Here is a 14,942-nt window from a genome sequence, read left to right as displayed (position 1 = left end):
GAAGCATTTTCTTTTGGTTGGAGGCTACTTAACAATGGCATGGTGTGCTAGGGCTACCTTATGCACATATTCTATCACTCGATCCGCATTAACAACCCTGTGCAGTACTGACCCATTAACCCATGAAGATCAGACTCGGAGAAGGCCCATAGCCTTTCCACCTGTTTCCTACACGGTTACTCCCAACCTCGTGGAGGCAAGGGTAGGGCAACCCAGGACTTCCGACTCCAAAGCTTTTGCTTTTTGCTAATGGCCCCTAAAATTGGAAGTAAGTTTTATCTAATCGAGCAAAGTGAGCAATGACTTGAGAGGAATACCCAAAGCTCAGTGGGAGCAGATGCGAGTCCTTGGGGGTAGCTTTCCTCCCAGATGCGCTCTCTATGGTGTGGTCCCTCGGTTCCCCACCAGCTTTCCCTCCAGACCTGGGCCTTCTGAAGTCAGAGGCTGGCTTTCTGGGGCAGCTGAGGAAGTCTGTGGCTCCTGCAAGGGCGCGCAGCTTCCCCATCCGCACAGTGGAGCACTTCCTCGCTTTCCACCCGGTTCGCTCCGGCCCCTCCCCCGTCCCAGCCAGCTTCTCCAACTTTTTGCAAGCTGCCCTCGTCCGAGGGACCCAGGGCCCTTCTAAGGTCTTGTTCCAGAAATAACAATGCACAAAAAGAGCTTGTGATGAAGCGGTTCCTGCCCACCTCGAAGGAAGTGGGGCCTCAGGAGCAGACAGGGCAGTGCCGTCGTGGGAGCGCTCATGCTGATAGCCCCTAAGAGCTGCTGGGGACGCGAATTCTCGGTCTCCGACCCTGAGTCTGTGAGAGTGGGACCCGGAATCTTGTTGAACAATTTCCTTGGTGGCTTTTCAGGCACGCTAAAGTTTAGGGGACCAAGGCACCTCGCCGAGGGGCTGGCCATAGAAAGCACCTACATGCTCCTAAATCCTCCGCCCGGGCGGCTGCGAATCCGCTGCTACTAAACACTGAAGCTGCCGCGGGGGCCTCGTGGCTTTCTCAGTGATGCTGTCCTTTCCACGTAAAGGGTGAGTAACCCTTCTTAAGCTCATAATCCAGCCAATTTTAGCAGCTTTAATTTCTTTAGAACCGAGGATCTCACGCAAAGCGTAGGGACTAGCCCGCCTGGCCCAGCCGGCCAGCGAGCATGCGCATTAGAGGCTTCGCACCGCCTTCCTTAGGCCCCGCCCCTGGGCCACGGCCCCGCCCCTGGGCCACGGCCCCGCCCCTGGGCCACGGCCCCGCCCCTGGGCCACGGCCCCGCCCCTGGGCCACGGCCCCGCCCCTGGGCCACGGCCCCGCCCCTGGGCCACGGCCCCGCCCCTGGGCCACGGCCCCGCCCCTGGGCCACGGCCCCTCCTGGTGACGCCTTGCTGCCCCGCCCCGCGCAGGCGCAGCCGCGTTTTTCCCTTGGAGCTCTGGGGCGCGGGCTATTTGTAGATTATGGCGGGCTCTTGGTCATTGGATCGTCACAGAGGGTGTACCTCCACTTGCTGCGCGGGTGACCTCAAGGATAAGAGGAACGACTCGTCGCTGTTGGGCAGGCGGCTCTCGGAGGACTCGGGCCGCCACCGGCTGCTGGAGAAGTGGGCGAGCATGTGGAACTCCGTGAGCACAGACGCCTCCGAGGCCAGCACCGAGAAGTTTCCCGAGGAGGCGGCCCCGGCGGAGCCCCCGCTGGTGTTCCTGTGCTCTGGCTGCCGGCGTCCGCTGGGCGACTCGCTGAGCTGGGTCACCAGCCAGGAGGACACCAACTGCATCCTGCTGCGCTGTCAGTGCGGGCAGGCCGCGCTGGGGGGGCTGGGGCCTGGTTCCCAGGTGTGCCATACCTGGGCCTCCTGAGGGAGGGAGGGTTCCGCTGCAGGGAGGCTTGGAAAGCAGAGAGGCCCTGGGTGAGCTTTCTCAGGAAAAGGGGAGGAGGAGGCTCACTCTGTTGTAGGGATAAAGGAGGCAAGGCACCGAAGATAGCAGGAAACAGTTTTATTTGGCTGCAGCTAGGTTCAGAGGGCACAGCCTTTGCTGTAATCAATCAATCCCCTGAACCCCGAGTTCAGGGAGTTTCAGAGTTTTATACCAAGTGTGTAAGGGGAGGGGCTCAGAAGTTCACAGTCTGCAGAAGTTCACATAAAAGCAGCTCTTTCTCTCACTGTTCTGGGCAAGTTAACTCTTCAAGGACAACACCTGAGAAGGGGAGAGCTTCTTCTCCCCTCTCCCCGCCCCAGCTGTTACCATGGAGCCCAATTGGTAACTTATTTTAAAAATGTAGACATCTCTGTGAAGCCCAGCTCAAGGCGAGAGGCCTTGTTTGCACATTTCTACAAGGTACTATATACTGGATACGTTTGTGAAAACTAGTAAGGGGGTGTCCAGCACCTGGAGTGCTGGTATCTTCCCGGCCAGTGGCCAAGTAAACAGGGCAACATGAAAATAGATTGGACTCTTTCGCAGAGACTCTTTTGCTGATAGTCCTAAAATCAGCCATGGTGAAGAGGGCTTTTCTGTGGAGAAAGGGGATGCCACTTCAACCCCAGCAGTTGGGTTCATGAGTGACGGCTCTTTTTATGGGGTCCCCATCCAGAAGAGCAGCGGTTGGATGAGCAGCCGTGAGCATTATTCAGAAACAAGGGACCATTTGAGGTGTAGCCTGACCAGTACGGGTTGCTCCCCACGGGAATCTGCGGGCTGTTAATTTCTCACTTAAACTTCCAGATACGCTCCATACACATAGGCACTTATTCAAATGCTAAAGGTTCAAAAAGACTTGAGATTACATTCATATCATTAAGACTAAATGGGCACAGTTCTCTTTTTTGCCGCATACGTATATTCTGAATATTTTCCATATTATTTGAACACGATACGCCTCGTTTTAGCAGCTGCTTAGTGTATTCTTGTTGAGGGGCTGTATGGCTTGGTGATGAAGGCTCTAGACTGTGCTTGAGTTCTGGTCTGCCGTTGATTAGCTGCATGTCCTTGGGCAGGCTAGTTAACTTCTCTGTGCCTCAGTTTCCTTTCCTCTTCTATACAACTGGGGTAAATTTCACATGGGTATTGGTGAGAAGTGAGTGAGTTAATGTGTGCTATATGTTTTGAGTAAGACCCAAGTGCCATTTCAATGATTTCTCTAATGAGAGTGTTGTCGATCTGCCCAATCTGGCTATTGATAGAGGTTTAGGTTGTTTCCAATACTATATGATTAGAACGGCATATATTCAGGTTGAATTTTGATAGAGTAGGAGCCCTTACTTTTGGTATATGGGTTTATCTTATATATGCCTTTTAAGAAATAGTATGTTAAGTCTTTCATTTTATTTGTCTTGTTTTTATAGCTTTTCTATTTTTTGCCATATTAATTTTACATATAAAGTGCTATTGTTTTCATGATTTAGTTTTTTATGTCAGTAGTTTTTAAATTTTAAAAACTATATACAAATATCTTGGTTTATTAGCTTTAGATAATTTGATTTACACCCACCTCCCTACCCCTTTGAGAGACCAATAAAGAACACTTGGATAACTCTAATGCTTTATTATTATTATAAGAAAACTTCTCATAGGCCTTCCTTCCCTGAGTTTGGTTAGTCATCATAAGTTGTCTTCCCTCATCTTCCAAAAAGAAAGCATTGAAGGAGGAAAAGGAGTGGAAATGTGGTAGGTCAGTCAGCACTACTGCAGGTCTGTACTGCTAGTGCAGTAGGCGGTGCTGGTGGTTTGGGGGCTGGAGCAAGGTTTGTGAAGTAGGGCTGACATGACAGCAGTGCAGTGGATACAGGGGAGCAGGATGAGGAGGTGGAGAACCAAGGACCAGGGCTGGGTGTACTCCCCAGAACTGCATCATCTAAGGATGACTCCCCAGCCTCTGAGCTGAGCAGTTGGGCAGGTGGAAGTGGGATGTACTGACTTATGGTAGACTGTAGAAGCAGGTGGAATTAAGAATCTCTTTTGTCCTTCTTACGTCTGATGTCTTTTCTCCAATTCTCTGGGAACGTCTTCCTGTGGTCTAGCTGTGAGCCTCGTCCAAGTCATGGTCTAAGTAAAAGATACTTAGCTGGGATACTAAGGACCCTTTCAGTTATTTTTAGAAAAATGAGCTCTGCATTTGCAGTCTGGAGGTGTATCTGTTGGCTTTTAGCAACTTCTTTGGTTTTGCTCCCAATTTTACTCTGTCTGGCAGATGTTCTCTGTAGTCTGTGATTTTAGATTCTCATTGTTCCAAGTTCCACTACTGATTGAAACCCCTCCCTTTGACTTTATTTATTTTGTTAATGTCACTGATTTCCAAAGGAAGGGAATAAAATAACTCTTCTCCCACCATCTTTTCCTGAAGACCCCTATACATTGAGTTTTGAACCATCCTTGTGTGTGTGACTTTGGTCTCTTATTTTGTTCTGGAAGTCCTCTGTAAAATCCCAAAATACATTAATAAAGCGTTTTTACTTTCTCTCTTCCCAGGTGTTTCCTGTAATGTTTCTGTGGATAAAGAGCAGAAGCTTTCCAAACGTAAAGATGAAAATGGTTGGTGAGTAAGGTTGTATGTTTGTGATATTACTTTAGAGAAAATGCTTATTTTCAGATGAAACTCTTCCATCATCCCATTATCCCAAGTGATTACTTAGGCTAAAACTGTTTTCATGGTAATTGAATCAGTATAATATTGGTCATTCAAAGATATCATTTCTTCAGTGATGGTGGTTGGTCCCCTTTAGATAGTGAAATGGATGTTTCTGAACTTCTGAGGGCATATTCTGACACTGCCTTTATGGGTCTTTTGGCTTGATGCTGAAGAGAATTGAAATAAAACAGAGAATAAAAATATCTCTATCATAAAATCTCAAAGTCAAGACAGGTGCTACCTAAATGTCAGGGAACATATAGAAAATCTACGTGTGACTGGGGATATAGCTCAGTTGGTAGAGTGCTTGCCTTGCATGCACAGGGCCCTAGGTTCGATCCCCAGCACCACAAAAAAAAAGAAAAAGAAAATCTACGTGTGTACACATATATACAGCTTATTGGGGTAAACAGATAAGGCTGCCCATGGCCATAAGTAACCAACCCTTGGGGCTGCAGCAATCCCAGGCCCTGTGTGGCTACTGCAATGGTTGAGGGGACAGATATCTTGCCATATCTGCCACCCATCAGCTGCAAGTGGCTAAATGGGAAGCTCTGTCTCATATAATTGTTGCCAAAAATGAGAAATGTATCTTACTGAGGTATATGAAATAATTTTAGGTGGTAGTACACCAGAAGCATACATTGATAATTATATATATTTTTTTAATTTTTAAAATTTGTTTTGATAATTATATTTTAATTACTAAAAATACTGACTTCATTTTTAGTAACGATAGGGTATCCTATACAAGGAATGTATTTTAATTTTTAAAAATTTACTCAAAGGAAAGTTACATTGATAATGATATAGGTAATATGTAGATGTGACAAATAGTGCTGTTGGCAAGCAGGTGATTAAGACTTTGAAAACTCAGATCATTTTTCACTTTGTGGATGAAGAGGACAAGGCAGGGAGGTTGGAACTTCACTAAGGCTGGGGCTGATTTACTGAAAGGGCTTGGATGATGCTTGGGTCTCTCTGAAGTGTTCTGTCATCTCTGCTTCCCAAGTCTGGTCATTTGATGTCATCTTCTCCATTTTCTGCCATGTCTGTGTACCAGCTGCACTCTTGTATTCTTAGTGTGTTTTCATTAAATTAATTCAAAATTGGAGTTTAAATTTATTTTTTAAAGATATCTTTATATTACTTCCATAAATTCTTCATTGATCATAACTTTAAAGTAAATCTCAAGGTAATGACAATGAAATGAATATTTTTAGGTCTGGCCAAAATATCATTGCTGACCAGTTCCTGAGGTCTGTTCTCTTACTGTTAAAAAGATTGGCAAGTATGAGACACGTGTTAAAAACAATCTAGTCAAACAGACTTTCTTCTCTTTTATAATGAGGATTGGTAGATAATTGAAAAGGAATTGATTTTCTCACTCTGTGATCCAGAGTTATTTAATGTTGTTTACTTGTATCACCTAAACCCATTGTTCACACTGCCTTAAATTGTCTTGAGTTTCACTGAGGCCGTGTACCTCCACTTTTGGAAAAACCATGTTGCTTTGGCATGTGTGTGCATTTTTTGATAGAGCCACCCTACCTGTCTCAACCAATGTGCTGACGGTAGAAAAGCACTGTGGGCTTTCGAAGGAGGCAATACTGTTTCCTCTGTACATTCTGACTCTGCCCTTTGTTAAGGATCTTTCAACCTAACTCATTCTTCGTCTAAAATTACCTCATGATTTCTGCACTGCTTTTTCAACATTGTTGTTCAACGATAAGGGTGAATTCTGACAAAAACTTATCAGCCGTGTCTGCAGGATGACGCTGTAGTGATAGTGGCTCTCAGCCTTCATTGTCCCCTGGGATTATTCTACAGGTGTGGTTTAGCCTGTTTTTGTTACTATAGTGAAAATACGGGAGGCAGGTACTTTATAAACAAAAGAGGTTTATTTTGGCTTGTAGTTCTGGAGATTCAAGATCTAGGGGCCACATTTGGTGATGGCTTTCTTATTAGCTGAGTCGCCAGGTGGTACAGAGCACCACATGGCAGGAGACAGGGAGCTTGCATGTGTAGATCTCTTTGCCCCCCTTATGATACAGCCACCAGGATTCAATCATGGGGACCAACTCCTAGTGATCTAATCTAATCCTAATCAGCTCTCAAAGGTCCCAGCTTTGAACACCATAAGAAGTCTTGGTTTGCATCCTCTTAATACCTCAAAAGGGGATTAGATTTCAGCATGAATTTGAACAAACCATATTCACACCATACTGAAATGTGAAGGGTTTGTTTGTACTCTGGTGGTGCCTAAACTGTTTTTGATAATTCAAGTTAAAACAGTCTTAACCAACGATCAGTGTGTTTTGAGGTCAACCCCAAGATTTCTCTGAGTGTTCTTTCTTGGCTGATGACACTTACATTAGATGTTAGTTCACAAGCTTGATAATTTTAAGTGGTGGCCTCTTAATTATTATAAGGTTGGTATGTAGCATGAGATTTGCCATTTTACTGTGGGTAGATGCTTTTATATTTCTTACATAAAACCTTTTTTAAAAAAATCCCTTAGGTGCTTAATATGGAATCAGTGGTATGTTATTTAGCTAATTATATCACTAGTGAGAACTCATAATTTATCAGGTGGTGATCCATTTTGATCTTTTTTCCCATATGTTGTTGCAGTAATTAGAAACATCTCCCGGTATCTGTAGGTAAATACTCATGCACTCTATAATATGGTGTCTGGTTCTTAGAAGCTCCTTTTGCTGATAGAAGGAACAGGTATTTAGGGATGATGACTGGCTCACATACTGAGCAAGAGTTAAAATGCTCTTGAAGTAATAATCTTTTAGGATATATATTTCATGACTGTGATCAATAGATCTATGTGTTGGGACTGTAGTTTTAGTATAGCTGTTTATAGAATCATAAATTTGGAGTGACCAGTGTGACAGGCTTTGGTGAGAACAGTGGATTTTAAGCCACATTTAAAGAAGACAGAAATTGGCATGGTAGCAGCGGGGTACGTTCACATGTGTGGAAACTGAGTTGGGAAGTGTCCATATGCAGGAACAGTTATGTGGAGAAGTAAGGGTGGATCATTAAGCAAAATACTTGTGAACCACTCATGTAGGATATCTGTGGTTGACAGAAAAGTACTGTGTCAAAGTGTAATGTTTTAAGAAAGTTAATTCTATCAAACTTATATTGAACACATGTCAGATATTTATTTAACCAGTTAACGAGGGAACCAGAACATGGCAAAGCTGGATGAGAGGGAGGGTACTGCCATTCAGGTCAGATCTAGTTAATGTCCTGCAACACAGCAGCAACCATTGGAGTTATCTTTTCTACTAGCAGAAATCATTTGCATCTCTACCAGACTTAAATTATTTGCAACTTATCAGTCTTCTATGATTCATCATTAACTTTAGGCAGTCTTTTTAAGTAAGCAAACACCTTCTACTAGAGCAAGCTAGACAAGCTTACGGCCCATGGACTGGGCCCTTTTTTGCGAGTACACTTAGTTGGAACCCAGATTATTCAGTTATGTCTTGTCTCTGGCTGCTCCCATGGTCCAGTGGCAAAGTTGATAGTTACCACAGATACAGATGGCCTGAAAGTCTCGACAACTGTATATTTTCTGGTTTATTAAAGGAAAAAATTGCCTAGTACCTTTGCCTAGAGCGCTAGTGACCCTTGGTGGGCTTATTGGTTAGACAGTGACATTAAAAGGACATGTAGACTCTTTTAGTCATATTTCCAAAGTCAGTCTAATTTTCTAAATACTGGACAGAAGAGTTTACATTCTAGAAGGTATCAGTATCCTCTCTTCTTGTCATTTGTATGTCCGTGTCATTAGGTGTGCAAGGCAGTGTGCCTGGAGATGAATACAGTGTAATATGTCTTATAAGCATCTTACCATCATTTTTTCCTTCCACGTATATGAATCAATATGATCAGAGTGGCACAGTTTAGAGCTTAAGTACTTAGCATTTATGGATTTAACAATGGGGTTTTGGTCATAGTGAGTTGCTATTTTGCTAAAGTGGTGGCATTTCTTTATGACAGCATTCTCGAGACCCTGTACTGTGCGGGTTGCTCCCTCCATCTTGGCTATGTATTCAGGTGCACTCCCAAGAATCTAGATTATAAGAGGGACTTGTTTTGCCTCAGTGTTGAAGCCATTGAAAGGTAAGTTTCCTTCTGATTTCTCAGTTAAGTTTACGGAGAAGATGATATGAAAACATCAGAACTAAATCAACACTGTTTGTTAAAATTTATTTTCAAGTAATAATTTCTGACAGTCAAATCACTAATTTTTGTTTTGCTTTGATCTGACTGCTTTGGCACTGGAAAAGTCAAGCATTAAATTATTATTAATTATTAAATTATTACTTTAAAAAATTGAATGTAGCTTTGTAAGATTTTTTTTTAAGCAGTTGTGAGGATCAGTGTATGTTTTCCATTCCTTCCCTCCCTCAGTTTTTAGCTTCCTAGACTTTTGTGAAAAAATAGGAATTTCAAAATTGGTTAGGAAAGAAGTCTCTGGTGTTCTGGAAAGGTAGAGGCACAAAGTCCTAACTATTTCCAATAGTAAAGAATGGTCTACTTCTCTTTGAGATACACAAGAAAATGTCTTGAACAAGGAGATATACAAGGAAAAGTAACATTGTTCATGTAATAAAAGACTTAAGATTTCTTTAGAGTAATGGTTAGGAAGCATTCAGTTCTGGTCTAGTGACAGAATCAGGGAATTTCAGGTATCTAAATGGTCTTCCAATTTATTGGCCTTTTTAAATGGGAAGCATAAAATTAAGTAAATCTTTGACCCCAGGGCATTTTCACTCATCCTGATAAAGATGTTGCCCTCGAGATTTTTAAGCATGCCTAAGAAAACTTGTATTATATTAGGAAAGAGAAACAAATTAAGAAAAGTGCCTATACTTTCATTATTTGAGGCATTTCATTCCCTGTGTTGAATTTCTTAGATTTTTCTCTTTAAAAAATTTAGAACAGTATTCTTTTTATGAATTTCTAATCCATTTACTCCTTGTTAAATCACTGCAGTTTTGAACTCCCCGCCCCTTTTTTTGAAGCTAGACAGTTTTAGATCAAAATTTTATAATCCACAAACTTTTCAGAGGCCTTAGACAAAAGGATAATATAACAAGTTCTGTTCCTTGCTACAAAGCCTGTAGGAGTGTCTGGCGAGATGTCTGTTTTGGTTTTAATATGTGAATAGAAGACGTGGGCCCAGACAAATGCTACCTTAATATCCATGAGAATTTTACCATGTCTTTGAAAGTACAGGTATAAAAGACGTGAAATTTGAATCCAGCAGAGTTGGTACAAAACTTTCAAAAGTGATATTATCTGTGTAAAAGAAAATGTGTAGGAGGTTTTACCCCAGAAGATCATAATATTGAAGCTGTTTTTCCTGAGCAGTTGCATTTAGAATCCAAGTTACTTTTGGGAGAGGATTTGAATGCCGAGGATTCTGTTTTTATTTGAGAAGTAGATACCTTCTGTAATGTTTATTTATGGTTTTAGAAGTTACTTAAATGCCATTTAGTTTTTCTACCTCATCTCCTTTTTTTATTTGATTTTATAAACAGCATGTTAATTGCCTTCTGCAGTTTTGCCCATAGTGCTGTTTTTTTCAGGAATATAATTTATAGGATTTCCAAGGGCAGACTTATTTGACAAAAGAAGCAACATCAAAATTGTTACATGTAATAAAAGACTTCTACTAAAGAAATGCAAAAGAATCAAATTTCCTTACATGTCTAGGTTTATTTGGTTGCCAACACTTGGGCCTGTTTTCCACCTGTTACCAGGTCATTTTTTCTGCTATAAATACTTTTCCAAGCCATAGTATCTCACGACCTGGAGAGTTGAGCCACATATGACTTGGAGCATAACTGTTGAAACTGCGCAAATTTTGGAAAGCATGAGTTGACCCCACAAATTATTATTTATTAAAAGTCAACTTTGAAGATACATTTCCAAAATTTATGTAAGACCATAAAGCAGTGGCTTCTTCAGGACCACCATCTTCTTCACGGTCTTTAAACTTGTCTTTAGAGTTTTGAACTCTAACATTTTGCCACTCAATAAAGAGCAGGTTTATTCCAGTAATGAAATGTTTGTGGACAGTGAATATGTAGAAGTATCTGGACAAAGCTGCTGTACAGAATGACATGATTTTGTGTAGTACAGCTTCCTAGATAAGCTTTTACCAAAAATAGCTGTTTTGTTTGTTTACTTGGTATATAATGTACTTAGAGTTTTAGTATTAACTGACATAAATTTAGCATTTGTTTCTTTTACATGTTTTAACTTTGTACTGTGTTACACTTCAGTTATACTTTAGGGTCCTCCGAAAAACAAATTATGCCAGAAGATAAAGAGCTTTTTAATCTTGAAAGCCGAGTTGAAATAGAAAAGTCTCTAAAACAGGTAATTTTATTCTGAATGTTTTATGTCTGTACAAACAATTTCCTGTCAGTGAAAAAGTTCTCTACGTAGTGAGACTCAGAATGCCATCCGTTTTGATCTTAGCCCTTTATGGCAACAGAGTGCGTATTTCAGTTGTCAGTAGAGTTGAATTTTGGGAGGAACTGATCTGTAAATTAAGCTGAGACTTTATCAACAAACTAGTGAGGACATTTTATGCCAAAATCAAGTCAGTATGTATTCTAAAATGATTAAACTAGAAATATAGCTTTGAATCAAATCACTATTTTATTGGAGTCAGTTTCCTTGGTATAAACACACTTGTATTGAATGTTAATGTCTTCTTGTGGTCAAACAGGCAAGATGGTGGCAAGTGAATAGTTGAATTATATTTTATTTAAATAAAGTTACGGCCCTAAATAGTTTTTGTTAAATACTGAATATCTATTTTGTATAATGAATAACTTGAAAATTGCATTAACAGTGTATATTTTAATTGCATTTAACCATGTATAATTTTAGCCATATATTCATGCTTGTGTTTATGTTTTTTCAACTCTTTAGATGGAAGATGTCTTGAAAGCATTGCAAACGAAGCTGTGGGAGGTTGAATCAAAATTGTCCTTTATGAGCTGCAAAAGCTGAACTCTGTTCCATGTTGCGTGTCTCTTGTTCTTTCCCATCCATTATGTCTTAAATGAGAAGAATTGTAGAATCATTTCTGCAGCTGTATTTTATGGCAAAGAGGTGATTATTTCCCACATTAGAATTTTTAAGCTATTTTGTGATACTTGCTGGAATTGAAATTTAGGAGTTTGTATTTTGATAAGAAACTGGGCTGAGTTTTTAGAATTATTTTCTTTCTGTGTCAGACTCATTATTATTGATTTTCTATTTTTTAAAGAATAATTTTGCTTTTAATACTTTGGACAGTGGGCTGGGATTGTGGCTCAGCGGTAGAGTTCTCATCTAACACGTGCAAGGCCCAGGGTTCAATCCTCAGCACCACATAAAAATAAATAGATAGAATAAAGATATTATGTCCAACTACTTCTAAAAAATAAATGTTTAAAAAAATACTTTGGACAGTATTAAATAGTGAATGGTAAAAATCTTAAAGAGTTCTCTCTCTCTCTCTCTCTCTCTCTCTCTCTCTCTCTATATATATATATATATATATATATATATATTTAGTTGTAGATGGACACAGTACCTTTATTTTATTATTATTTTTTTATGGTGCAGGGGAATCGAACCCAGTGCCTCACGCATGCTAGGCAAGTGCTCTACCACTGAGCCACAGCCCCGGCCCTTAAAGAGTTTTTTCTGCATCTTGCGTGATTGAATCTTCTTTAAAAACTAATGCTTAAAGTTCTCTGGAGAACCTGTCTATTGAGTTATTTGTCAGAACCATGTGGAAACTTAGACAAGAACAGAGTAGCACAAATGTATATAAGGGTCCCACTTTATGCTACTTATTTACTACTGTATGCTAATGAAATTTATCAGAGAGTAATAAGTATCTCTAGGGGTAGGATTCTGGGAGAATTTTTTTTTTTTTTTTTTGGTTTTCTGTAGTGTAAGACATTTATTAATAGTAAGCATGTATTATTTTTATGACCAGGAAGAGAATAAAGATTAAAACAAAGTGCTCTAAGATTGATTTTTACGAGCTGAATCGTGGTATTTGAGGTCAGAAATCCTGGTGCCATGGAATTTGCATACTCGCTGAGCATGGAACCATGGCAGGCCTCTCAGGAATGTAAAGGTGACCCCAGATTTCCCCAGGGCTCTCTTTGTTTCTGGATGCAAATGAAGTCACATAAAAATATGTACAAGTACTTCTCTTAACTTCTGCTTAGAAGTTCTAATATTCCTGAGAATAACAGAATTATTGTGTCAATGTCCCAAGTCATATTGTCTTGTCATTCAAAGTCCTAGTGTAACTGCTTTATTAGCCATGTGGCCTGGGGCCCATCAATTTGATTCTCTTTTTCTCATCTGTAAAATAATTACCTACCTTTCTTACATCAAGGATGATCAAATTAGAAGATGTACTTGATCGTACTTTGAAGACAGGCATCACAAAAATAAATGATAAAGATTTAGTCCTCAGGAGACTTGACTTGATTTAACTTCTAGCTGGCTATAAAGGCCAGTTTGAATTGTCAACTTGATTGGATTAAGAGATGCCAACGATTAAGAGGTTTATGGGTATGTGGGTGAGAGTGTGTCTAGGAATGATTGGCATGTGGGATAGCCAACTGAAATGGAGACCTCCCTAAGCAAGGACAGCACCATCCTATAGGATGATGGCTTGGATAGAATAAAAGAAGAGCAAGGAAGCAGATGCAAGCTCCATTCTTTTTGAACAACTTCTTGATTGCTGCTGTGATCATCTGAGGATATCGGCTCTTGCTTTTTCACTCTTCCAAAGCGTACTCTGCCAGTGATTCTTCAGAAGCCTTCCATCTTGTGCTAGGGTAGCTTGTTGATCCCTCTTGTTCTGGGGCTTTAGCCTCTTGGACTTCGAAGCTACTGATTCTTCTAGCTCTCTAGCCGGCAGATGGCCATTGTGGGTTATCCAGCATGTGGTATCTTAGGACAACCTAATAAATCCCCTTTTTATGATTATACTTCCTGCTGATTTTGTTCCTGTAGAGAGAACCCTAATACACTGGCCTACCCATAAGATTGGTGGATATGAAAGAAAAAAAAAATGCACTCAATTATCTAGTTTCTTTTCCAGTTACAAATATGTGAACATTGAGGAAATTTTAAAAAATAGGAAAATAGTGGAAAGAAAAAAATAAAACCACAAGTCTGACAAAGATAATTATGATTCACACTTTTGAGTGTGGCCATTTTAATATGGGAATTTGGGATCATACTGGACATAATTACTTTTACTTAAAATATTTCCTGATATATTTCTACATTATTAAATAGAGGTTGAACAGCCGTAATATGAAAATCCAAGATTTGAATTGCTCCAAAATGTAAAAAAAACCTTAAAATCTAAAACACTTCTAAGTCCTAAACACTTTGGATAACGAATACTCAACCTATAATCCCTTATACCCTGAGTTTTGTCTACTTATAATGAAACATCATATTTAAAAACTTGTCCAAGGGGCTGGGGATGTGGCTCAAGTGGTAGTGCACTCGCCTGGCATGCGTGCGGCCCGGGTTCGATCCTCAGCACCACATACAAAAAACAAAGATGTTGTGTCTGCCGAAAACTAAAAAATAAAAGACCTCTCTCTCTCTAAAAAAAAATAAAAACTTGTCCAAATGTGTTTATGTGGGGTGTCAGTTTCCTGTTACTACCACAAATACTTGAGATAATCAACTTAGAAAGAGAAAAGGTTCAATTTGGCTTACAGTTGTTGTGGCTTGTTACTTAAGGGCCTGTGGTGAGCAGCACTTCGAGGTAGGATCATGTGGCAGAGCAAAGCCTCTCAGCTCACGGCCAGAAGACAAGGTCAAGACCAGAGTCCCGCAGTCCCTTTCAAGGGTAGACCCCAGTGGCCTGAACTCCCCCTGGGCCCACCTTTTAAGTTACCGTCACCTCCCAGTAGGGCCATTCTGGGGACCAAGCCTTTGGGCCTCTGGGTGACATTTCAGATCTAAAGAATAGCACCTGGAATGACATCCACACTCTTTAGTGGTTTATTTGTCAGTGGAGTTTAATCATCAAGTACGATGGGACGTGTAAAGCTCCAGTGACACCCAGGAGCCAGCTCTGGAGAGCCATTGTTAAGTGTTCAGGAGTAGTGTGAACTGGTGGTTAGGCCATCGGTAGTTTGTAACTGGCCATGGCAGGGGTGTTAACACCAGAGAAAGCAGCAACTGCTTAAAAAAAAAAATCTGCTTCCCCTGGACCCCTGGGGCTGTTTTCCCACACTGTCCTTTATATT

At 40.9% G+C, this 14,942-nt stretch overlaps 1 protein-coding gene across 1 annotated transcript; it reads left to right on the top strand.

The window, feature by feature from the left end:
* Positions 1-1,402: 1,402 nt before the first annotated feature.
* Mis18a (MIS18 kinetochore protein A) lies at positions 1,403-14,285 on the top strand. The gene is made up of 5 exons (XM_046438822.2): positions 1,403-1,770; positions 4,452-4,518; positions 8,635-8,757; positions 10,929-11,025; positions 11,587-14,285. The coding sequence occupies exons 1-5, from the start codon at positions 1,443-1,445 to the stop codon at positions 11,665-11,667; spliced, it is 696 nt and encodes a 231-aa protein (XP_046294778.1). The 5' UTR covers positions 1,403-1,442; the 3' UTR covers positions 11,668-14,285.
* Positions 14,286-14,942: the final 657 nt, after the last annotated feature.

This window comes from Marmota monax, unplaced genomic scaffold (assembly GCF_021218885.2).
Source record: "Marmota monax isolate L192 unplaced genomic scaffold, Marmota_monax_Labrador192_F-V1.1 WCK01_AAM20220418_F8-fsc00125, whole genome shotgun sequence".
NCBI classification, from domain to species: domain Eukaryota; kingdom Metazoa; phylum Chordata; class Mammalia; order Rodentia; family Sciuridae; genus Marmota; species Marmota monax.
This window is presented reverse-complemented; position numbering and strand designations above follow the sequence as displayed.

Bases quoted from the DNA above. Each gene is read 5' to 3' on its own strand.
- Mis18a (XM_046438822.2), top strand. From the start codon at position 1,443: ATGGCGGGCTCTTGGTCATTGGATCGTCACAGAGGGTGTACCTCCACT. The intron at 4,519-8,634 runs GTGAGTAAGGTT...TCTTTATGACAG, and splicing joins CGTAAAGATGAAAATGGTTG to CATTCTCGAGACCCTGTACT. The intron at 8,758-10,928 runs GTAAGTTTCCTT...GTTACACTTCAG, and splicing joins AGTGTTGAAGCCATTGAAAG to TTATACTTTAGGGTCCTCCG.